Source organism: Tachysurus fulvidraco, chromosome 10, assembly GCF_022655615.1.
Source record: "Tachysurus fulvidraco isolate hzauxx_2018 chromosome 10, HZAU_PFXX_2.0, whole genome shotgun sequence".
Classification (NCBI taxonomy): Eukaryota; Metazoa; Chordata; class Actinopteri; order Siluriformes; family Bagridae; genus Tachysurus; species Tachysurus fulvidraco.
In genome coordinates, this window is record NC_062527.1 from 4338471 (window position 1) to 4364051 (window position 25581).

A 25581-nucleotide genomic window follows, 5' to 3' on the forward strand; every position below is an offset into this window, starting at 1 on the left:
GTGGCTCTGTGTACGTGTGTGTGTGTGTGGCTCTGTGTACGTGTGTGTGTGTGTGGCTCTGTGTACGTGTGTGTGTGTGGCTCTGTGTACGTGTGTGTGTGTGTGTGTGGCTCTGTGTACGTGTGTGTGTGTGGCTCTGTGTACGTGTGTGTGTGTGGCTCTGTGTACGTGTGTGTGTGTGGCTCTGTGTACGTGTGTGTGTGTGGCTCTGTGTACGTGTGTGTGTGTGTACGTGTGTGTGTGTGGCTCTGTGTACGTGTGTGTGTGTGTGGGGCTCTGTGTACGTGTGTGTGTGTGTGTGTGGCTCTGTGTACGTGTGTGTGTGTGTGTGGCTCTGTGTACGTGTGTGTGTGTGTGTGTGTGTGGCTCTGTGTACGTGCGTGTGTGTGTGGCTCTGTGTACGTGTGTGTGTGGCTCTGTGTACGTGTGTGTGCGTGTGTGTGGCTCTGTGTACGTGTGTGTGCGTGTGTGTGGCTCTGTGTGCGTGTGTGTGGCTCTGTGTCCGTGTGTGTGCGTGTGTGTGGCTCTGTGTACGTGTGTGTGCGTGTGTGTGGCTCTGTGTACGTGTGTGTGCGTGTGTGTGGCTCTGTGTACGTGTGTGTGCGTGTGTGTGGCTCTGTGTACGTGTGTGTGTGCGTGTGTGTGGCTCTGTGTACGTGTGTGTGTGCGTGTGTGTGGCTCTGTGTACGTGTGCGTGTGTGTGGCTCTGTGTACGTGTGCGTGTGTGTGGCTCTGTGTACGTGTGCGTGTGTGTGGCTCTGTGTACGTGTGCGTGTGTGTGGCTCTGTGTACGTGTGTGTGTGCGTGTGTGTGGCTCTGTGTACGTGTGTGTGTGCGCGTGTGTGTGGCTCTGTGTACGTGTGTGTGTGCGTGTGTGTGGCTCTGTGTACGTGTGTGCGTGTGTGTGGCTCTGTGTACGTGTGAGTGTGTGTGTGGCTCTGTGTACGTGTGAGTGTGTGTGTGTGTGTGTGGCTCTGTGTACGTGTGTGTGTGTGTGTGTGTGTGTGTGGCTCTGTGTACGTGTGTGTGTGTGTGTGTGTGTGTGTGGCTCTGTGTACGTGTGTGTGTGTGTGTGTGTGTGTGTGGCTCTGTGTTCGTGTGTGTGTGTGTGTGTGGCTTTGTGTACGTGTGTGTGTGTGTGTGTGTGTGGCTCTGTGTACGTGTGTGTGTGTGTGTGTGTGTGGCTCTGTGTACGTGTGTGTGTGTGTGTGTGTGTGTGTGTGGCTCTGTGTACGTGTGTGTGTGTGTGTGTGTGTGTGGCTCTGTGTACTTGTGTGTGTATGTGTGTGTGGCTCTGTGTACGTGTGTGTGTGTGTGTGTGGCTTTGTGTGTGTGTGTGTGTGGCTCTGTGTGTGTGTGTATGTGTGTGTGGCTCTGTGTACGTGTGTGTACATGTGTGTGTGGCTCTGTGTACGTGTGTGTACGTGTGTGTGTGGCTCTGTGTACGTGTGTGTGTGGCTCTGTGTACGTGTGTGTGTGGCTCTGTGTACGTGTGTGTGTGGCTCTGTGTACGTGTGTGTGTGGCTCTGTGTACGTGTGTGTGTGGCTCTGTGTACGTGTGTGTGTGTGTGTCTCTGTGTACGTGTGTGTGTGTGGCTCTGTGTACGTACGTGTGTGTGGCTCTGTGTACCTGTGTGTGGCTCTGTGTATGTGAGTGTGTGTGTGGCTCTGTGTATGTGTGTGTGTGGCTCTGTGTATGTGTGTGTGTGGCTCTGTGTACGTGTGTGTGTGGCTCTGTGTACGTGTGTGTGTGGCTCTGTGTACGTGTGTGTGTGGCTCTGTGTACGTGTGTGTGTGTCTCTGTGTACGTGTGTGTGTGTCTCTGTGTACGTGTGTGTGTGTCTCTGTGTACGTGTGTTTGTGGCTCTGTGTACGTGTGTGTGTGGCTCTGTGTACGTGTGTGTGCTCGTGTGTGGCTCTGAGTGTGCGCGTGTGTGGCTCTGTGTACGTGTGTGTGTGGCTCTGTGTACGTGTGTGTGTGGCTCTGTGTACGTGTGTGTGCGTGTGTGGCTCTGTGTACGTGTGTGTGCGTGTGTGGGGCTCTGTGTACGTGTGTGTGCGTGTGTGGGGCTCTGTGTACGTGTGTGTGCGTGTGTGGGGCTCTGTGTACGTGTGTGTGCGTGTGTGGCTCTGTGTATGTGTGTGTGCGTGTGTGGGGCTCTGTGTACGTGTGTGTGTGTGGGGCTCTGTGTACGTGTGTGTGTGTGGGGCTCTGTGTACGTGTGTGTGTGTGTGTGCTTGGCTCTGTGTACGTGTGTGTGTGGCTCTGTGTACGTGTGTGTGTGGCTCTGTGTACGTGTGTGTGTGGCTCTGTGTACGTGTGTGTGTGGCTCTGTGTACGTGTGTGTGTGTGTGTGTGGCTCTGTGTATGTGTGTGTGTGTGTGTGCGTGTGTGTGTGTGGCTCTGTGTACGTGTGTGTGTGTGGCTCTGTGTACGTGTGTGTGTGGCTCTGTGTATGGCTCTGTACGTGTGTACGTGTGTGGGGCTCTGTGTACGTGTGTACGTGTGTACGTGTGTACGTGTGTGTGGCTCTGTGTACGTGTGTGTGGCTTTGTGTACGTGTGTGTGGCTCTGTGTACGTGTGTGTGGCTCTGTGTACACGTCTGTGTGTGTGTGTGTGTGTGGCCCTGTACACGTGTGTGTGGCTCTGTGTACACGCGTGTGTACGTGTGTGTGTGGGGCTCTGTGTACGTGTGTGTAAGTAAAATCCTGACCCTGTACAGTCCGTCCTTTAACAGAGGCACGAGAATTGCTGAGTTGAAAATATTTCAGAAATCATTTAAATTCATAGCTTCAAATTCCATGTTATTTAGTAAATCTGAGATTCCTAGATCCCTGAGGGACAGGATCAATTTAAATCTGCAGTTTTTAGTGCGTTCAGCATTTTGTTAGCTGACGACGTCGTCTCAGGATCCGTCCTCATAAGACATGTAAGAAGCATGAGGATGTTTAACACGACACGAACACAACATGCTTTGTCATCCAACAGTTTTGCAGAGAAAAGAAAACCTGCTGCTGTCTAATTTAGATAAACTGAACAAAGGGGTCATGTGACCTGGTGCCACTTTTAATCCTAATTACTTTTTGCAGAAGAAGAAAGAATGGCTTGTGATCGATTTCCTGATTTCAAATATTGCTCTAGATAATTTAATTGTCCAGAAAAGGAAGTCAGTACAATGAGCATCACCCTTTCAGGTCTAAGGGGAGTAGAGGAGCTATATTATTATTAATATTATGGGTTGTGAAGTCAGGAGCTGCAGCGATCACTAAATCTCAGCTGGATGTTGGATTTCTGAGCGATTCTGCAGTAACACAGTAAGCAGTTCAACGTCATCACATTTCACTGGAATCCTTTTAGAAATCTGGTGTCTGAGGCCATCCTTAAAAATATTCTTGTTTGCTGTAACCTGACCGACCCAGTCAATTTTTTTTCTTTAAGTCCGACCAACTTGCCGGTCGTAAATTTGCGTTAAGACGACCAATTTTTTTTTACCCTTCAAACAACTAATACAAAAGCAATAAAATAAAAGTTGTGGAAAGTCGTGGCCTAATGGTTAGAGAGTCTGACTCGTAACCCGAAGGTTGTGGGCTCGAGTCTCGGGCCGGCCACGACTGAGATGCCCTTGAGCAAGGCACCGAACCCCCACCACTTCTCCCGGGGCGCCTCAGCATAAATGGCTGCCCACTGCTCCGGGTGTGTGTTCACTGCTGTGTGTGTGTGTTCACTGCTGTGTGTGTGTGTTCACTGCTGTGTGTGTGTGTTCACTGCTGTGTGTGTGTGTTCACTGCTGTGTGTGTGTGTGTTCACTGCTGTGTGTGTGTGTGTTCACTGCTGTGTGTGTGTGTGTTCACTGCTGTGTGTGTGTGTGTTCACTGCTGTGTGTGTGTGTTCACTGCTGTGTGTGTGCACTTTGGATGGGTTAAATGCAGAGAACGAATTCTGAGTATGGGTCACCGTACTTAGCCGTATATCACGTCACTTTAAATAATATTATATTTTACTAAGTATTGTAAATATATAAATTGCCTAGGCCTACATACAAATGAAGGCTACGTTCTTTCTTTGAAATAAAATGCGTGAAAAAGTCATCTATGTTTACCGGATGTCACATTCACTGTCGGAGTTAACGGTTCGCGCTCGGTAATGATGGCTGCGGCTGCATTAAACAAAATGTTCGCGGTCATCGTTCAAAGTCATACGGGTTCGGGCGCCATAATACATCTAAAAAATTCATTAAAACAGCTCGACACCGCTTTAACTTGTCGGTTGCAAATGAGGTTTGCAATGATGTGCCTGAAGGCACGGGTTGAAGACCCAGTCAGTGACGTCACGATATGCTAATTTGTTTAAATTCATACCAACGTAATCACCATCACCAAAATTGTACTTTTTTTTCCATTGAAACTTGAAAAAAAATATAAACCTACCTACCGACCCTTATTTATTTATTTATTTATTTGTTTGTTTGTTTATTTATTTATTTATTTATTTATTTTTAAAATTTTACTGCAAACCAAAATATTTTTATGGATGGCCTGATGTTCACACGGTGATGTTTCCTCTGAGGATGATGATGTTGATTTATTTGATTTGTTTATATCTTTGAAATGATTTGTGATATTTTCAATTTGACAGTTTTTGGTCCAATGTTTCCACGGTCAAAATCTTTGTCTTGCAGCAGAAATGTTTTGGTGGCTTTGTTCGTAAATATAATAATCTGTTGTATATTTTCTTGGATAAACTTTGCTTAATAATACACTCATGTTTTTTTTTTTCTTTCACTTTCATGAACTCCAAAACGTTCTCCACTTTTGATGACAAAAGATGGATGGGGATGGGGCGGAGCATAAAGGATGTGTGCAGTTTAATCCACGTTCACATGTCCACTGGGTTCTCTCTCATTTTACTGAAGTGGAAAAAAGGGTCGTTGTATTTTTGAGGAAGAAAAATGTTGAGCTTCTAAGGAAATTGCTTAAAGGGTTGTAGGTTAGGTCGTGCTATCAAATCTAATCAGAGATAAACGTCTCTGGATATCCTAATATTTTGTAGGGATAATGGTTGTTTGTGTGTGTGTGTGTGTGGACAGCAGAGCCTGCTAGTTTTAGCCAAGTGATCTCTGCATGCAAGCACAGAGCACTCACACACACAACTCACACACACACACAACTCCCTCCGTGTGGGAGCTGCTGAATGACATTAATCATCAGTAGTCTCATCTTCCTAGCAGGTCACACAGCTGCATGAACGGTCCTTTAACCATCTGTTGTGTAGATTTAAGCTTTGCTGTGTTGATTGTTTGCACTAAAGAGGAAGTAACAGACTCCTAACAATGAGGTGACCAACTGCGTATTTAACCAAAACATTGCTGGACAGGTTGATAGTACTATGGACAATTGTGGGGATGTAATAGCCTAGTGTTGGACTGCTGATCAGGAGGTTGTGAGTTTGAATCCCAGGTCCACCAAGCTGCCAGTGCTGGGCCCCTGAGTATGGCCCTTAACCCTCAGTTGCCAAATGCTGTAAATGTAAAGATGGAGGAAAAGGTAAAGTGGTAAATGCATTTAAATATTAATGTATCGCTGACAATGTTGATGCATATGCAGCTGACGCTTGCATAGAACTGCTGAGACGATTCAGTACCTGGCTCAGTACATGCAAGTGTCTGATTAATAGAGCACAGATATTAAATATAACCATGTCCTGATGTTTTATTCCTCTTATACCACACAGTTTATAGGTACATTCATTGCTGTGAAAGTTCCACAGATCAGTTTAGTTCCTGTTTTCCCCCCTTCTTTTTCGTTTCTTTTCCCTCCATTGCACTGTACCAGCTATAGACCGCCATCCCCACACCGGCTTCTCTTTTCTTTTTCTCTGAGTTTAATAAGAAAAAAAGACATTTTTTTTCCCTTCTGTTTGTAGAAAAGTCCCTCCTGACCAATCAGGTTTAAGATGCACCCAAGTATGTTTGTCAGTATGTCTGAAGTACTGTATAGTTTGCAAACCGTTTGGAGAACCAAATGGCTTAAAGCTCTCGAGAGTGTGTTGTCTGGCACACCAGTTTGTTGTGTGGTCTCATGGTGTGACATTTTTGACTGTCTGTGTAACTAGGATTTGTCTGGAGGTCATGTTGTGAGCTGTGGGTTTATCGATAGACTTTCTAGCCATGCACAGAGGTTTCTGTTCTCCTTTAACTGCTGACAAGGCTTTTGTTGTTGCCTTTGCAGATTATCATCTATTTCCAGTTCGCACGCTTTTTATATTCATGTGAAATTCTTCCTTGTCTAATTCAGATCTCGGTGTTTCTCATGTCACACTTATTCAAAACAGTGATCACTGACATCAGCATTTTATGTGTGTGTCAGTGTAACTCTCTGTGCGTGAGTCTGCAATCACATGCTGTAACGCTGCCCACTGCATTCGACTCCGAGTCCACTCGATGTGACCTACATCATCATCATACATTTTTAACAGTTTACTCAGGTGTTGTAAACATGTCCCATTTAATCACAGGGAACGGCATGTAACATCTCTTACTATTCTCCTCAACTCTTCTGCACCAGTCCCTTTGCTTTATGGGGTAGTACAATGTGCATTGTTTCCATACTGCAGAATCTCAGAGGAAGCAGTAAATCATCAGGGTTTTTATTTTGAGTAATGAGATTATGATTAGAGAGAATCTGGACATCATGCAGATTATTCAGACACGGCGGAGGAAAAGCAGCTGATGAGCCAGTAGGGAGCGAGTGTCATGTGGGTTATTGTTCAGCTCGAGTGCTGACAGGCTTTTCTGCCCTACCACACATGCACAGACACCACCACAATTTCCTCTGTTACGTGGGCAGTCTGAAGCGGGGAAAGAGACAAAGAGCTCGCTTGTCATTAGGGCTGGGTATCTCTCACCACCTCGCTCGTTCATTCTGGTTCTTTTCCTGGTGCCACAGTGGCATTACAAAACTGGTCTTATTGCATCTTGCATTTGTTTTCTTTTGATGTAATACATTTATTTTTGATTACAATTCAAACAGTAGTATCATCTGAACTAACCATGTTATATGAGATGATATGGAATTGATCAAACTATGAATTATTTCTCTGTGACAAAAGCAAAATATAGCGGATGGTTCAGGAAAAATGACTGGGGGGTAGTGACTGAGACACACACACACACAGAGACACACACACACACAGAGACACACAGACACACTCAGAGAGGGACACAGACCGATAGTGAGAGACACACAGACAGATAGAGACACACACACACTCCGAGAGGGACACAGACCGATAGTGAAAGACACACAGACAGATAAAGAGAGACACACACTCCGAGAGGCACACAGACCGATAGCGAGAGGCACACAGACGGATAGCGAGAGGCACACAGACGGATAGCGAGAGGCACACAGACGGATAGCGAGAGGCACACAGACGGATAGCGAGAGGGACACAGACGGATAGCGAGAGGGACACAGACCGATAGCGAGAGGGACACAGACCGATAGCGAGAGACACACAGGCAGATTGAGAGAGAGACTCAGACTGATAGAGAGGGGGGGCACACTCAAAACGTGGGACATACTCAGAGAGAGGGAGACACATGGAGAGGGAGAGGGGGAGACGCAGAGAGGGAGAGGGGGAGACGCAGAGAGGGAGAGGGGGAGACGCAGAGAGGGAGAGGGGGACACACAGAGAGGGAGAGGGAGACACAGAGAGAGAGAGAGAGGGAGACACACAGAGAGAGAGAGAGGGAGACACAGAGAGAGAGAGAGAGAGAGGGAGACACACACAGAGAGAGGGAGAGGGAGACACACAGAGAGGGAGAGGGAGACACACAGAGAGGGAGAGGGAGACACACAGAGAGGGAGAGGGGGAGACACAGAGCGGGAGAGAGAGAGAGACACGCACAGAGAGAGAGAGAGAGAGAGACACGCACAGAGAGAGAGAGAGAGAGACACTCACAGAGAGAGAGAGAGAGAGAGACATGCACAGAGAGAGAGAGAGGGAGAGAGAGACACGCACAGAGAGAGAGAGAGGGAGAGGGAGACACACAGAGAGAGAGAGGGAGAGGGAGACACACAGAAAGAGAGAGGGAGAGGGAGACACACAGAGAGGGAGAGGGAGACACACAGAGCGGGAGAGAGAGAGAGACACGCACAGAGAGAGAGAGAGAGAGAGAGACACGCACAGAGAGAGAGAGACACGCACAGAGAGAGAGAGAGAGAGACATGCACAGAGAGAGAGAGAGAGAGAGACACGCACAGAGAGAGAGAGAGAGACACGCACAGAGAGAGAGAGACAGAGAGATACACAGACACACACAGAGACACACAGAAAGAGAGAGAGAGACAGACACACTCAGAGAGAGAGAGAGAGAGAGACGCACACAAAGCATATGCACATCCTTTTAAGTCAGTGATTGAGAGTTTGTTCAACACTGGGTCTGTGTTTGTGCATTAATGAAACATTTATCATTTTGATTAAAGTTTTTTTTAAATAAACTTTTCTTTACTGGTTCTGCTTTAGGCAGTAACATAAGTGACAGAGATGTTTAGTGCCCACGGTTCTCCACAGCAGATATCTACTCAAACATCTGTATGGTGCTCAAACAACTGAGAAGAGTTTGTTAATATATGAGAGAAATAAAAAGATTAGTGCTTCTTATCTTTAGCTTTCTGTCTAAAGTCGGGGAAGAAAGTGGAAGCTTGGTTAAGGTGTTGGACTACTGATTGGAATCAAATCCCAGAGTCACCAAGCTGCCACTTCTGGACCCCTGAGCAAGGCCCTTAAAACTGCTCAGCTGTATAATTGTATAATTGACTTCTGCCAAATACCATAAATGTTAATCTGTGTACATTGATGAAATCCATCAGAAATGAACTCTTACCCACTCAACTCTGGTTACGATGCCAAGCTTCATTAAAAGGATGATGTACTAAAATCATTCCTGTCTGTTGTGTTGAAAATATGAATGTGTTTCACTGACTGGACTCAGCAGCGAGTACTCCAGTGGTAAACACAGCACATTGTACAGCGCTCTTATTGATCATGATCATCAATCCAGTGTTGGGTTTTTTCATATCTTTACAGTAGATGGCCGTGTGACTAGAAGATGAGTTAGAGGTGTAGAGTGTCTGTGCTGAGTTAGAGGTGTAGAGCGACTGTGCTGATGAGTTAGAGGTGTAGAGCGACTGTGCTGATGAGTTAGAGGTGTAGAGTGACTGTGCTGAGTTAGAGGTGTAGAGTGACTGTGCTGAGTTAGAGGTGTAGAGTGACTGTGCTGATGTTTTTCAGTTGTAAAGAGACTGTGCTGATGAGTTAGAGGTGTAGAGCGACTGTGCTGATGAGTTAGAGGTGTAGAGCGACTGTGCTGATGTTTTTCAGTTGTAAAGAGACTGTGCTGATGAGTTAGAGGTGTAGAGCGACTGTGCTGATGTTTTTCAGTTGTAAAGAGACTGTGCTGATGAGTTAGAGGTGTAGAGCAACTGTGCTGATGAGTTAGAGGTGTAGAATGACTGTTCTGATGAGTTGGAAGTGTAGAGTGACTGTTCTGATGAGTTAGAGGTACAGAGTGACTGTGCTGATGAGTTAGAGGTGTAGAGTGACTGTGCTGATGTTTTTCAGTTGTAAAGAGACTGTGCTGATGAGTTAGAGGTGTAGAGTGTCTGTGCTGATGAGTTAGAGGTGTAGAGTGTCTGTGCTGATGAGTTAGAGGTGTAGAGTGTCTGTGCTGATGAGTTAGAGGTATAGAGTGACTGTGCTGATGAGTTAGAGGTGTAGAGTGACTGTGCTGATGAGTTAGAGGTGTAGAGCGACTGTGCTGATGAGTTAGAGGTGTAGTGTCTGTGCTGATGAGTTAGAGGTGTAGAGCGACTGTTCTGATGTTAGAGGTGTAGAGCGACTGTTCTGATGTTAGAGGTGTAGAGCGACTGTTCTGATGTTAGAGGTGTAGAGTGACTGTGCTGATGAGTTAGAGGTGTAGAGCGACTGTGCTGATGAGTTAGAGGTGTAGAGCGACTGTGCTGATGAGTTAGAGGTGTAGAGCGACTGTGCTGAAGAGTTAGAGGTGTAGAGCGACTGTGCTGAAGAGTTAGAGGTGTAGAGCGACTGTGCTGATGAGTTAGAGGTGTAGAGTGACTGTTCTGATGAGTTAGAGGTGTAGAGTGACTGTGCTGATGAGTTAGAGGTGTGTAGAGTGTCTGTGCTGATGTTAGAGGTGTAGAGCGACTGTGCTGATGAGTTAGAGGTGTAGAGTGTCTGTGCTGATGAGTTAGAGGTGTGTAGAGTGTCTGTGCTGATGAGTTAGAGGTGTGTAGAGTGTCTGTGCTGATGTTAGAGGTGTAGAGCGACTGTGCTGATGAGTTAGAGGTGTAGAGTGTCTGTGCTGATGAGTTAGAGGTGTGTAGAGTGTCTGTGCTGATGAGTTAGAGGTGTGTAGAGTGTCTGTGCTGATCAGTTAGAGGTGTAGAGTGACTGTGCTGATGAGTTAGAGGTGTAGAGTGTCTGTGCTGATGAGTTAGAGGTGTAGAGTGACTGTGCTGATGAGTTAGAGGTGTAGAGTAACTGTGCTGATGAGTTAGAGGTGTAGAGTGACTGTGCTGATGAGTTAGAGGTGTAGAGTGACTGTGCTGATGAGTTAGAGGTGTAGAGTGACTGTTCTGATGAGTTAGAGGTGTAGAGTGACTGTTCTGATGAGTTAGAGGTGTAGAGTGACTGTGCTGCTGATTTTCAGTTGTAAAGTGACTGTGCTTATTTTATTCTGTACAGTGGTTGGGCTGATGATTTTCAGTTGTAGAGTATATGTGCTGATGATTTAATCATATAGAGACTGCTGATGATTTTTAGCCCTGGAGTGACTGTGCTGCTGATTTTCAGCTGTAAAGTAACTCGTCTGATGATTTTCATCTGTAGAATGACTGTTCTGATTATTTTTAGCTGCAAACTGACACTGCTGATGTTTTTCAGCTGTAGAGTGACTGCTGACTTTTTTTTATCCTCTAGAGAGACTGTGCTGATTATCTTTAGCCCTGGAGTAACTGTGTTGATGATTTTCAGCTGTTTGAACATACATACAGTATTTACACTTGTTGCCACTGTTTTTTTCAGCTGTTTGAACATACAGTATTTACACTTGTTGCCACTGTTTCTGTTTATTGTCTTTTGTGTATTGTCTTGTAATTATTTGTTTGCACTGTCTTTTGTCCTGCACTGTCTTGTCTGTTTTGTTTGTCTTGTCTTGTCTTGCACTGTTTGCACCAGGTTGCACAGATGCACTTTATATATCAAGGACTATTTACTAAATCCTTAGCTCTGTCTTTGTTTTTATGTAGCACCATGGTCCTGGAGAAACAGCTATATATGGTTGAAATGACACAAACTTCTTGACTTGACTTAAAGTGATTGTGCTAAAAATCATCAGCACAATCACTTTAAATCAAGTCAAGAAGCTTTTATTGTCATAAAAGTCACTTTCAGCTGTAAAGTGACTGTGCTGATGATTTTGAGCTGTAAAGTGACTGTGCTGATGATTTTGAGCTGTAAAGTGACTGGGCTGATGATTTTCAGATGTAAAGTGACTTTAGCCCCGACTCACCCCAAAGGATCTCAGAATCCGTTTGTTTTGTGAAAATAAATTTAGGAACCGTTTGTCACGTGATAGTCGCCTAACTAGTCATTTCCTCCGCCTCTCAGTGTTTCCTCTCACATTCTTATTGGCTGACAGCAATCACTGCTCATGTGCTCAAAATACAATAAATGCTGGGAAATGTTCATGGCGTTCAGCTTTCTTAATGAACAGTGGAGCGTAGAATGATTCTCTGGAAGTGGACAGAAGAGGCTCCAGAAGACATTCCCACAAATAGTGTTTTAATGCCGGAGAGCATGACAAACCAAAAAAAAAAAAAGATCTGGTGACCATGAAGGCCACAGTATGTGCTTTAAAGTACGTTGTTTCAGACAGCCAGTTGGTGCATCCTGTGGATAGAGGCAGAAGAACCTGTGCTGAATTTAGTTACTCTTCTTATTTTGGTACCATGTGAGTGAATCAGGACATACTGATGGAGCTAAAGTAAAATACACAGTGCAGCTTGTGAACTGATCAGTCACACAGTCATACTGATGTGTGCACTCTTCAATGTGTTCACGAAACATTTACATGTTGTCACACTTGTAACAGGGTCCATGTTTTACTAATAAACAAACTTATTTGGCAGCTACATGCACACACAATAGTATTTTGTATTGTGTATGGGTGTGTATGTGATTGTATATGGGTGTGCATGTGATTGTGTGTGAGTGATTGTGTATGGGTGTGTATGTGATTGTGTGTGAGTGATTGTGTATGGGTGTGTATGTGATTGTGTGTGAGTGATTGTATATGGGTGTGCATGTGATTGTGTATGAGTGGGTGTGAGAGTGAGTGGGTGTGAGAGTGAGTGGGTGTGAGAGTGAGTGGGTGTGAGAGTGAGTGGGTGTGAGAATGAGTGGGTGTGAGAGTGAGTGGGTGAGGGTGTGTGAGGGTGTGTGAGTGAGTGGGTGAGGGTGTGAGTGAGTGTGTGAGGTTGTGGGTGTGTGGGTGGGGTTGTGGGTGAGTGTGTGTGAGTGAGTGGGTGAGGGTGTGTGAGTGAGTGGGTGAGGGTGTGTGAGTGAGTGGGTGAGGTTGTGGGTGTGTGGGTGAGGTTGTGGGTGTGTGGGTGAGGGTGTGCGAGTGAGAGGGTGAGGGTGTGCGAGTGAGGGGGGTGTGTGTGTGCGCGAGTGAGGGGGGTGTGTGTGCGCGAGTGAGAGGGGGTGTGTGTGCGCGAGAGAGGGGGGGTGTGTGTGCGCGAGTGAGGGGGGGAGTGTGTGCGCGAGTGAGGGGGGTGTGTGCGCGAGTGAGGGGGGGTGTGTGCGCGAGTGAGGGGTGTGTGTGTGTGCGCGAGTGAGGGGGGGGTGTGTGCGCGAGTGAGGGAGTGTGTGTGTGCGCGAGTGAGAGGGGGGGGTGTGCGCGAGTGAGAGGGGGGGTGTGTGCGCGAGTGAGAGGGTGTGTGTGTGCGCGAGTGAGAGGGTGTGTGAGTGAGAGTGAGAGGGTGTGAGGATGTGAGAGTGAGTGAGGGTGTGTGTGTGTGAGAGTGTGTGTGGTGTGTGGTTGGAGAGTGAGAAGGGTGTGGTGGTGGTGTTGTGTGTGAGTGGAGAGTGGAAGAGGGTTGTGGGGTGTGTGGTGGAGTGAGAGTGAGAGGGTGTGTGTGAGTGAGAGTGAGAGGGTGTGTGTGAGTGAGAGTGAGAGGGTGTGTGTGTGAGTGAGAGGGTGTGTGTGTGAGTGAGAGGGTGTGTGTGTGAGTGAGAGGGTGTGTGTGTGAGTGAGAGGGTGTGTGTGTGTGAGTGAGAGGGTGTGTGTGTGTGAGTGAGAGGGTGTGTGTGTGAGTGAGAGGGTGTGTGTGTGTGAGAGTGAGAGGGTGTGTGTGTGAGAGTGAGAGGGTGTGTGTGAGAGTGAGAGGGTGTGTGTGAGAGTGAGAGGGTGTGTGTGAGAGTGAGAGGGTGTGTGTGAGAGTGAGAGGGTGTGTGTGAGAGTGAGAGGGTGTGTGTGTGTGAGTGAGAGGGTGTGTGTGTGTGTGTGAGTGAGAGGGTGTGTGTGTGTGTGTGAGTGAGAGGGTGTGTGTGTGTGTGAGAGAGAGGGTGTGTGTGTGTGTGTGTGAGTGAGAGGGTGTGTGTGTGTGTGAGTGAGAGGGAGAGGGTGTGTGTGTGTGTGTGTGAGAGTGAGAGGGTGTGTGTGTGTGTGTGAGTGAGAGTGAGAGGGTGTGTGTGTGTGTGTGAGTGAGAGGGTGTGTGTGTGTGTGAGTGAGAGGGTGTGTGTGTGTGAGAGTGAGAGGGTGTGTGTGTGTGAGTGAGAGTGAGAGGGTGTGTGTGTGTGTGTGTGTGAGTGAGAGGGTGTGTGTGTGAGTGAGAGGGTGAGAGTGAGAGGGTGTGTAAGTGAGTTAGAGGGTGTGTGAGTGAGTGGGTGTTTTATAAATACTGTCTGTTAACCTTCCTTCTGTCTCTGCCCACAGAGATTACGCAGATTATCGACGAAATACAAGACGGAAAAAATCTATCCCACTAACGTTGGAGAGAGAGAAGAAAATGTGAAAAAGAACAGATATAAAGACATCCTGCCATGTAAGTAACACAAAGTGTGTTGTGTGGTTAAAATCCATACTGTGGTACGTTGCCTCGGCCAATCACGGTTTTGATGCCGTGACTAAACCTTTATTTCTGTCAATGTGAATAAGACACAAACTGATTATCTGCAGTGGAGATGGGCTCAGCTTCCTCCTGTCTGCATATTGCTCTTACATAATGTGTGGAAACTCTCTTCAACTACTAAAGATACACAACGAGGATCCCACAGTCACTTTCCCAGGTGTGAGAGAATCGATCTATTGAGGGGAAGAATCACTAGGTGCCTGGAACAAGCAAAGGCTCTAAGTCTCATCCGTAGTTAATAAAATCCCATAAAAGCAAGAAAACCTTTATGGTGCTCTGTTTAAACAGTGCGCCATCTCTGCGCTTCCTTCACTGGCTTCCGTTAGCTGTAGGCATCCTATTTAAAACACACTCGCTTGCCTGCAAAGCCAAAAATGGACCAGCAACTTCTTACCTCAGAGCTTTTGTCTCCCTGCACTGTACCACGCTCCTTCAGATCCTCCAGCACTGCTCGGCTGATCCCACCATGTTTCAGGGTACAATGAAGGTATGCTATAAGATTCTTCTCTGTTCTGGCACCTGGAAAATGGAAAGAATTTCTCCTAGATCTGCAAACGGCTGTCTTCAGATCGCATCTAAAGACCTTAAAGTAGCACTTAAACAACATTGTTTTCTCTTTGTGTTTTTCTTGCTATATTTCCTCCCAACAGAGTTGTTAGACTGACTGTATTATTATTCCGTGACCCAGTGGCAGGATGAGTTCACTGATGGAGACATCAGAGCACTTGTGTAAGTCACTCAGTATAAGGGTGTCTGACAAAACAGAAAGTGCAGTGTGTGAAGCCTTCATGTAACTCTTCTGCAGGAATAACATGCGCGCTGCATCTTACGTTTGGTCAGGAGCGACACCACCCCTGTAAACACTCGAGGGATTACACTCGCACTGCTCCTGTGAGAAGGCTCATGGTTACTGTCGCCGAGATACACTGATGTGCCTGGCTTGTTAAATGTGCGGGCCAGTCATGTTCTATGGGTTTGAAGAGTTATAGAGAAGAAACAGCTCGTCTGTGGATAATTGATTTGTGAAAATAGACCGAAATACATCATCAGTACTTTCTCATGTTTCTTCCTCTTTATTCTCAACTCTTCTCTAACCCAAGAGACTCCTTTATCTCAGGTTAGCAGGGACATTTTTCATCTTCACCTAGATCATTTGACACTTTGGGCCTGAAAATGTGCCCACAACTGAACAACTTGCTAACGTTCTCACAACCTCACAAAATGCCATGTGTCATTTATACAAGAGCTCTCTATGACTGCTGGTGGCTCATGTTTGAGGAGTGAAGCACACCATCATGTTTACTTGCCTTTTTTGTCTTCTGCTTGACAAGGGCAAAGCCTTCTCTACCATTAAAGTGCCATTTTGGCTTGGCATGTTGTTTGTGGGAACACAACAATAGACCCACAGCCTTTTTTTTTTGTCTGTTCATAAAATAGCAACCACTTTGCCCCATGCTGGAGGTGTTACCTCGACCTCCATTCAGACCTCTAGCTCAATTCTCTCTCAATGCATTCAGTGAAACGGCTCTTTTCTAAGCCTCGGAAAATGTATGTAACGCCGTCGTGTCTGTATCTGTTCGGTACTCGGATATTGGTCTGCTTTCATATTCAGATTTAATCTGTGTGGTCTTTAAATTGTCTTTCTCTACTCCCATAACCAGCTGTTCACACTGAAACTGTTAAAACGCAGAGCAGAAATTTAGAACTATTAACCTTTTATGCAAATTAATCAGGAAACAGGAAACGCCTGGGTAACAACCAACACCTGTCAGTCACATGGTACTGATGTTTGTAATGACTTGAAAAATGGGTTGAAACAAGAGGAGTGTAACTTTAGTCACCTCGACCCTGTGGAACTTTCTACCTTTCTATATCTAATATAACAAGATCGATGAAATATAGTCAAACTCTTTCCTAAACCCAAGAGACTAATAATCTAATATTTTATCAGATTTATTTAGATTAAATTATATTATAAACTAAACTATATTTTATTAGTTATATAGTGAATCGTCATTTTAGAATGACAATTTTTTTTTTACAATGTATCTCAAAATAAATTCAGTGAGTTATTTTTGTGGGGAGGCTGCAGAGACACAGCAAGGTGTGTTTTAGCTGTCCTGTTTTCTCACCCTTTAGTTGACCACAGTCGAGTGAAAGTGGCATTAAAAACATCCAATCTGGACACGGATTACATCAACGCAAACTTCATCAAGGTAAAAGCAGTTTGTGACTTTGTTTTTTGTCTTTGTGTGAGAATCGGTCATTACGAGGTTCATTACTTATGTGTTTCGGACGGGCCTGTGTGTCAATGTTGTGTTACAATAAAGCACGAGATCAAGGTAAGGTCATTAGACCACACAAATACTACACAGCAAATGGGTAAGTGATCGTGTTTCAGTTCCCCTTTTCTTTCTTTTTTCTTTTTTTTTAAATAACCAGGTACACTGGTGTCGACTTGGTGGACATTTTTAATCAGTGTAAACAAAGGAATTATTTTCTTGCTGCAGGTCTGATGTAAAATGAATCAGGACACTGTTGGCTCTGTTAATAACCTTACACAGAAATGTATTGGTGTATAAGATGCATTTTAGCTGCTTATGAACGAGCACTTGGGGCATATCAGAGACCAGAAATGGGTTTATCATCACTGTTTACTTTGAAGATTTAAGAAAGTAGCCTAAAAGTAAACGAAAGAAACTGCAAATTCTTAAAGCTCTGAGTACCTACTTTTATATGGGCTTCATATTAACCACCACTGTGGAGTGGGACATGGCATTCAACACTGAATATCCAAACAGTTTGGTAATAAATGAAAGAATCAGAATCAGAATGGTCTTTATTGCCAAGTATGTTTTCACATATGAGGAATTTGTTCTAGTGCAGAAGCTCCACAGTGTAAACAGAAAGGTTAATAAAATCAAAATTAAACTGGTGTACAGTGTTGGGCAAAAGTGAATCTGTTTGGTCAACATTAACTTTGTTTGGAATTTTTTTCTCCCCAAGTCAGTACATCAAGGCCGTTTTCTGATTTGTATCTCAACAATATCGAGATCTCCAAATAAGCTTTTCTTAAAGGTGGGGTCTCTGTTGTTTGAGAAATGCTTCAGAAAACTGCGTTGGGCCGCCAAACAGAATAAAAACAAAACTAACGTGTAGCCAATGAGCAGTAAGGGGCGGGTCTTGTCACTATGGGCGGAGAGAGTGTTCAGTGCGTATGTGCGACAATAGCAGAAAGCTGTTTTAACATTGACATGGAGGATAAAAACAAAGAATGAAAGCGAAGAAAGGCTTACGATAAGGCAAGAAGTAGGACCCGTGTTAGTATAGGATCAGTTTTTCAGCGCTGGAGAGAACTGAACGTCTTCTGTGTGAAACGGAGATGAACCTTTCACGGTACAACACACAGTACTACAAAAACACATTTATATTACCATAGTATTACTCATTGAGTTCATTTATTAATAAAAATATCCCCTCGGTCAGCTGACCCAACAGGTTCTGCCATAATACTTGTCTGAGTTATACTTGGTTATACTTGTCGGGTGTATGTGTGGGGCGGAGCTATCAAAACAGAGGTGGGACCCATTTGGGTTAGGGGCGTGTTTGTTTTGGTGATTTCAAATGTCAACATTGGCTTTCAAACAACGGAGACCCCACCTTTAATAGGTCATGATGTTTTATTCTGTTTTTCATTTTTACTAAGTGTGATACAAGTGGACGATGTGCTCTTGAAGCTCTTGAGGGCTATTTTCCCTGAGCTCATGATATATTTGAGCTTTAATTCCACACTGCCCTTAGATTGCCAATAGCAGCCAATACAGAGCAACCGCTACATCACTCAGGGGTTAAGAAATGCAGACGGTTGAGTGTTTAAAGGCTGAAAATGTGCAGCTCTGTTATGAAACCAATGTCTCCCAAGGTATCCTTCTCCATCATCATCATCTGGAAGAATGATGTTCATCCTCTAGTACAGTTTGCAGAGAGGTGTTGAATCTGTAGGATTTGAAAACCCTCTGGTTTGCATCAGTCCATCTTTTGACTAAGACTTAGACTTTAACGTTCCTAAGAAACAGGAATGAGAAGTTTTGTACTGTCTATATCCTGTATGTATGTGTGTCTGATTGGACCATGTGTTTTGTGGACAGGGAGTGGACGGGCCCGAGGCCTACATCGCCACACAGGGACCGCTGCCCAACACTGTCCTCGACTTCTGGAGGATGATCTGGGAATACCATGTTGCAGTGAGTCACTTCAATAGACCACAGTGCAATCAGAGATTACTTTCACAAATTAATTTTATTTATTTATTTATTTTTTTCATTTGTGATGCAACTTGCAGTGCTTGTGTGTGTGGGTTTTATTTTGTGGAACACTAAGTGAACTGCTGAAAAGCACAAGCACAGGATTCTTCTTTTCAACTACTACAGTACATGTCTCCAACTACCAGTGGAGACATGTGTAATGACTGTTCCAATCACGTGAAGTGGGATTATGTTGAACGTGTGGGGTGGTAACAAAACATCACACAACACAACACAACACGTCTCCACCCGTTATTAAATCTTATTATTGTGGCCTGTGCTTGATTTTTGTGTTAATTCCTGCTATCACAAAATCCTGGAGTGATGGACTTTCTCACATACCCACAGTCATTGTGTCAGTCTCCAGGTGCTGAGATTAGTGTCCACTCTTTTGGATATGCCTGAATTTCATTTGGCACATATTTCATATTTATTACATATAAAGTTACATATAGAACAAAACCGACTGGGCCGTGCTGGTTCACGGTGGACTTGGGATTTGAACCCGCAAACGTCGTTGTTTGTGATGCTTGCACAGTGATGTGTCTGTAATGTGACGTATCAGGATCAAGATGTCAGCAGTGCAGTGGTTTAATGATCTGCGCTCACATCATGATGCTAACGAGGAGAATGTTTCTACCTGTGTTTCTCTTCTGATTTCTAACCAGCGTATCTATTTACTCATTATGTTATGAGTATTGTGTATAATATTAATGACTTTAAATGATAATAATAAATGACTTTATAATATTAATGACAAAGTTTGCAGACTGATGAGCTCTGAATAGTTTCTGGTACATTTCTCAGTGCACGTATTAATTAGCTCCACTTTATTCCGCAGGTGATCGTTATGGCGTGCCGGGAGTTTGAAATGGGCAGGGTAAGAGTGATCGTTCATGCTTTTTAACACACTGTGGACACTTTTATGTGTCTGGAGACCAGATTGTTCAGTGTATTGTGAGAAAGTGGTCTGCTTCTGAATACCCTGCTTTTATTATGTGATGCATTAAAGATCATTCGATCTCTAGGAGCTCTTGTAAAGCTCTGACATGGACCGTGCGCTTCAAGCTGTAGATAGCACAAGTCATATTTAACGGTGTTTATTGTAAAGAAAGCCATCTGTTTCCTGACTGCAGAAAAAATGCGAGCGATACTATCCCCAGTTTGGAGACGAGCCCATGTCCTTTGGCCCTTTCAGGATCTCTTGTGTGAGTTGATGCTTCCTGCATACATTTCCCAGCATGCTCCACTCTAAGTTACACTGCTCACATATCCGATTTATTGACTATTAATCCTAGCCGATTTTGAGAAAGTCCCCTTTCTATTCGCTCGATCCTCGAGCTCTACTCACTAACAGCCCCATCTCATGTAATCAAAATGTGTAACATTTTGGAGTAAATATAAATCTTAGAAACTCACCAACTGTATTCTTTGACTCATTTAAAGCCCTAAAAATATATAAAGCACAAAGAAAAGTTTTCCTTTTGCTTTTGTTCAGGAATCTGAAAAAACCCGACCTGACTATATAATTCGTGGCCTAACCCTCGTGTTTGACAATGTGAGTATTCCCTCCTTTAATTTATCAACCTCTGTATCCTGTCCCGTCTGTTCTCTTCTCCATCTCCCTGTTTATCAATCTTTTTTTTTTTTCTTTAGGAGTCTCGTAGCTTAACACAATTCCATTACATCAACTGGCCAGACCATGATGTTCCCTCATCGTTTGACTCGATACTGGACATGATTGCACTGATGAGGCAGTACCAGGGGCACGATGATGTTCCCATCTGTGTACATTGCAGGTACGAAGCTTTTTGTCTTCGATTACCTTGGACATTTGAAGTGAGACAAGTACAGGCATGGCTTCAGAAGTCACTTCCCAGCCTAATACCGAACCTTAGAGCGATGTTGCTTGGGATGTGCCTTGGTTGGGAAGATATTAAAGTCTAAATGTAGACAAATAACTACAGTCAGTGTTAAGAAGCACTTTTACTATCCTTATTGTTCTGAGGTTTATGTAGAATGTTGTGGTTCCTTGATTCTCTGTGGGGAGCCGTTGATTTGGCAAGAATGTAGGTTGACATCATGTCTGACACTTTATGCTTTCTTGCTCACATAGGAGTGTGTGTGTGTGTGTGTGTGTGTGTGTGTGTGTGTGTGTGTTTGTGTGTGTGTGTGTGTTTGTGTGTGTGTGTGTGTGTGTGTGTGTGTGTGTGTGTGTGTGTGTGTGTGTGTGTGTGTGTGTGTTTGCACGCAAGAGAGAAAATCTGGGCTCTAAACTACATTCTTGGCCCTTTTCAATACCTTTGATCTGAGGCTATAATTAATTGCACTCAGGAAGTACTGTACCTTAAGGCAAGTTGTTATTGGCCCATCTATTTTAAGTCACATAGTTTGTCTCAAACTGAAGTCTCACACACACTATAAATGGTTATGCTGTCTATGAAATGCTGGATGCTCTTGTAAAGCAAACTAACTACATTTTGTTCAACTGCAGCCTTAACACACTGTGTCTTTATGGAGCTTGGTGCTTTGTGCACAGGGATAAATCAATGTTCAGCGTAATCGTGTGCTTCCGATATTGTCGCTGCGTATAAGGGTGTGGGGGGAAAAAAACAAAATGGCTGTTTAAAATTGACTCGATCTCATCTTGTCTGGAGTGTCTGATGATTTGTTTTGTAAAGAAAAACAAAGCTACCTGATTTTACAGGCTGAAGCGAGCCGACTGACCTGCTCACTGACCAACCACAGAGATTTATTGTAGCATGTCAGTAAACACAAGTTTTTTGGAGTTTATTGCCGGGAAGTGCACAAACTGCACCCTGTAGGCAGAGCTTCTGAGGTTAGTCACCTTTTCTTCTGAGGTGACTGTAATCTGAGATTTTTTTCTTCTGCATTTGCAGTGCTGGATGTGGGAGAACAGGTGCCATTTGTGCCATTGACTATACATGGAACCTGCTAAAAACTGGGGTAACCTCGTTTGCTTGTCTGATTTTCCAGCTACTCCATCAGTATTTTGGCTTTTCAAGAACTCACATATCGTCTTGAATTCCTTTTTTTTTCTAGAGAATTCCTGAGGATTTTAATGTCTTTCAGTTAATTCAGGAGATGAGGACGCAGAGGCACTCAGCAGTTCAGACAAAGGTGAGGTATCCGTTGCCTTGTAGAAATAAAGAAACATGTATATTTAAACATTTTTCATTCTGGGAAAAAAAAGTTTTTTTCCTCCTTTCACAGGAGCAGTACGAGTTAGTCCATAGAGCCATCGCCCAACTCTTTGAGAAGCAGCTGTTGCTTTTGGAGAGTCCTACGAATTCAGAGCTAACAGATGGCATGGTGAGCGTCGACACTTCACCATTCATTCAGCGTCCAGCTTACATATAGTACTTCGCAAATCATGCATGACTCAAATAGCTAATATTCTTCCAGCTCAGGGGGGAAAAAACTGGTTTCTCACAATAGCAAGGGTGGAGATGAGACAAAAAAAAACCCTAACGTGTGTGTGAATTTTAAAAAGAGGAAGAGTTAACACTTGGACAAGGGCCAGGGCTAACATCCTGTTTGTAAGGCAGAGAAATGCAGACATAATGCTCCCGAAATGCCCTTAGAGCCTGAGAATCAGCGCACATCTGGCACTGAGAAAACACACACACACACACACACACACACACACAGCATGGCTTGGGCCCACTGTCCATGGCGTCACTCAGACTTGCACCACACACACACACTCTTTTCTCCATACAGAAACATATTGTTGAGCAGTTGCAATAAATCCAATCTTGGATGTTTCCTGAAGAACACATGCACTGAAACTCGACCGAAGTTCCACAGGCTGAAACAGCAAAAGCTAAAATGATTGTGAATTTAAAGTAAACTAAAATGCATAAATTGTCTCAGGACTCTGAGTGAATGCGCTGAATGCACACAATTTAAATGGGTCTTCTGCCCATGAAATGCTGGATGTCTAGTAAAACAAACTATCATACGCTTTAGATTTTCTTAAACTTTAGAGTTGACAAACCTGACTTCATGTAGCTTTGTGCACAGGGACATTGTCGTGCTGAAGGACAAAACAGTAAAACGGTTAAAGCATACAAAAGCGTTCAGCATAATCGTGTGCTTCCAACATTGTGGCCATGTCTAATGGTCAGGGGTGCACATATTTATGGCTGTATAGTGTACTTTGAACCAAAAACAACAAAATGATCGGTTAAAATTGACTTGTACACATATTGTCTGGAGAGTCTGATTTGTTTTGGAAAGAAATGCAAAAAAACCACCTGATTTTATAGACTGAAGCAAGTTGACTGACCTGCTCACTGACCAACCTCCAAGATTTACTGCAGCACTCGAACCTCAGACTGCACCACAGTGCTGCACGTTCTCCTTCAACAAGGTTACGCTTCAGTATGTATACGATTCAGGGTTATAATCTACAGACGCCTGAGCCACTTTATTCAGATTTCTTTTTCAGTTAACAGTCACTTTATAATCTAGAATATATTTCTAATAACTAATCATTTATTCACATTTAATCACTAATCAATTATTTCAGTTTTCACCATTTAAAATCGATGCATCGATCCAAATTGTCTGCTTGTTCCACTCCTACTAGCTACCCCCGTGACAGACTGCTGTATAGCTTGCAAATTATAATGTTATTTAAGAACAAAAGAAACAGGAAACAGGAAAAATAAGCAAGATGCCATAAAAGAAGCATTTAAAAAAATGGCCAGAAAGCAGTTTGTTTATTTTAGTTGTTTTTTTTTTCTTCTTCTCCAGAATGTATCTGTATTTATTTCTACAAACACTTTAAGCCAATTCTGAAGTGATCATTTTATTATGACTTTCTCATTATAAGCAGCATCTGATTTGGAGATGTTCTGACCCAGTTGGCGAGCCATCACAATTTGTCAAAACGTTGCATTTAAATTCTAACTTCAGATCCCAGGACTGTCTCAGTGCCCCTGCTGGGCTCTTGCACAAGGCCCCTAATCCTGCTCGGCTGTATGAAAATATGTCGTTAAATGTCCGTTGTTAAAAGTGCTGTACAAACAAAATGGATTTGAGTTTGATTTGTAAACTGGAGTACAAACAGGTCAAAGTCAAACATACAAAATAGTTTTTCTTCAGTTGCTTCCTTTTGAAATGTTCTGTGAGTTTTTCAGTGAGTACCAAGCTGGACTTGGTGTCAGCAGTGGAATCCCCACAGACGCTGGGTCTTGTTTAACATGCTTCAATACAAGAAATCTTGTAAAGGGCCTTTTAACTGCTTACTCATTACTTCAGTTTGGAGTGACACGCTACACATGGCTTCCACGGATGGTCCCTCTTCACAGGGTTTATGCTTCCGAACGGACCAAAGCCATAAATATTTGCTCAGTTTTTTCCGACAGAGCAACGTTTTGACCTGTTATTTTGAATTGCATTGTGTCTCTGTGTGACTTCGTCTTAGGACGAAGGTAGTCCAGAAAAACCCAGCCAGAATTCAGATGAGGACCAATGGGACATGCCTCCACCCAAACCACCACGCGTTCGGAGGTAAGACTGGCCCTCTCAATGCCAACACCAGCACCCCACCCCACCCACTCCCACTCCACCACCGTACAGGTTTACGGCTTCATTCAGACCACAGAGTGAGAGGTGATGTAACAGAAGGTCTGGTTGCTGTGCAGTATGAAGTACACAGGTGCTTTAGGGTGGATTAGTGGTATGCTGCGTATGAGGGTGTGGATGGAGATTAACATAGTGCTCAAGTGTCTCATGTCTTCTCAACTGGAGGATGTTAATTTGTCAGTCTACAGAGCTCAGTGCCACACAAAGAGCCATTGTTGCACACAGACTTCTGTCTTTCTCTCTCATCCCATCCCTGCTACTTTCGTATACATGTTTCACGTGACCTTATTGTTCCCTGTAAAGATTTTGAGGCTAATGACTAAACTTAGTTAACGAACCATAGACTCCTTCATGTCTTTTGTTAGCAACAAACGAGTGTAGAATCAGTGTTAGATTTAACTAGTGAAAGTGTCCGGATGTTGATTCATCTAAAACTAATACAATAGATAGAAATATGAAGGATTAGAAATTCTATTATTATAAATGTATGATTTACTTGTTTACTGCTGGTACTGAGAGCAGCCATTGACCTGATGTCAGTTACTAATGTCAGGGTTGAGGAGACCTGGATTACAGAGGGAGAATTCAGAGGAAACCGCTTTTCTTTTTTCTCAAAAATTACATTATTGAGAAACAGAGAGCGCGAGCGAGAGACGCAGAGAGAGCAAGATGCAGAGACACCAACAGAGAGAGAGAATGAGTATGAGTGTGCGTGTGAGAGAGAGAGAGAAACAGAGAGAGAGAGAGAGTGTGTGTGTGTGTGTGTGTGTGAGAGAGAGAGAGAAACAGATAGAGAGAGAGAGTGTGTGTGTGTGTGAGAGAGAGAGAGAAACAGAGAATGTGTGTGAGAGAAAGAGACATGGTGTGAAATAGAGAAAGAGATAATAATTTGTTCTGTTCTCGTGGATGATTAGGAATGTGTAGTAAGAGCTCAGAGAGAAGCATTTAGCCCTGACGCTCACCAAACCATTGAAATGTCGAAAGCAGTGTTTTTGTGCAAGCTGCTAATGAGCTCCGGCATCGTCAACGAGGACGACCAGTGACTTGCTCCACATTTGTCTTCTGGTCTTGCTAAGAACAAGATCTGCTGTGTTGCATCACAATACACACCAGTAGTAGGAACCTCTGGTTGTGCTTGTGACCACATCCTCCCTCTCACAAGCTAATAGGGGAGGTTACGCTGAACCCCAGGGTGTATTCATGTGGAGGCGAGTTGTCACACAACTGAAATAATTAAAATGCTTTAAAGATTGTTTAAAGATTTTTATTTATTTATTTATTTTACTGAAGAACTTCCTTGTTAAACATTATCTCTTAATGTCTCTTTCCTTATGTTATGATATATATTTAGTTTTAAACATAAATCCAGTTCCGATCTTTGCCACAGGTTACAGGTTCTGATATACAATGTGTTTTTCTCAGATGTCTGATGCACAATTTTT

The 25581-nt window shown here is 44.1% G+C and overlaps 1 protein-coding gene across 4 annotated transcripts in view; it reads left to right on the forward strand.

The window, feature by feature from the left end:
* ptpn12 (protein tyrosine phosphatase non-receptor type 12) overlaps positions 1–25581 on the forward strand; it is a 56015-nt gene that overhangs the window by 15606 nt on the left and 14828 nt on the right. For all 4 annotated transcript variants that reach the window (XR_003443226.2, XM_027163798.2, XM_027163799.2 and 1 more), the window contains exons 2-12: positions 14024–14132; positions 16359–16435; positions 18368–18463; positions 19365–19403; positions 19660–19731; positions 20022–20081; positions 20180–20322; positions 21424–21490; positions 21587–21664; positions 21758–21856; positions 23979–24064. Coding sequence is in view for 3 of the 4 variants with exons in the window: in XM_027163798.2 (XP_027019599.2) it covers positions 14024–14132; positions 16359–16435; positions 18368–18463; positions 19365–19403; positions 19660–19731; positions 20022–20081; positions 20180–20322; positions 21424–21490; positions 21587–21664; positions 21758–21856; positions 23979–24064 (926 nt within the window). In the remaining variant the exon portion in view is untranslated. The remainder of the gene's footprint in view (positions 1–14023; positions 14133–16358; positions 16436–18367; positions 18464–19364; positions 19404–19659; positions 19732–20021; positions 20082–20179; positions 20323–21423; positions 21491–21586; positions 21665–21757; positions 21857–23978; positions 24065–25581) is intronic.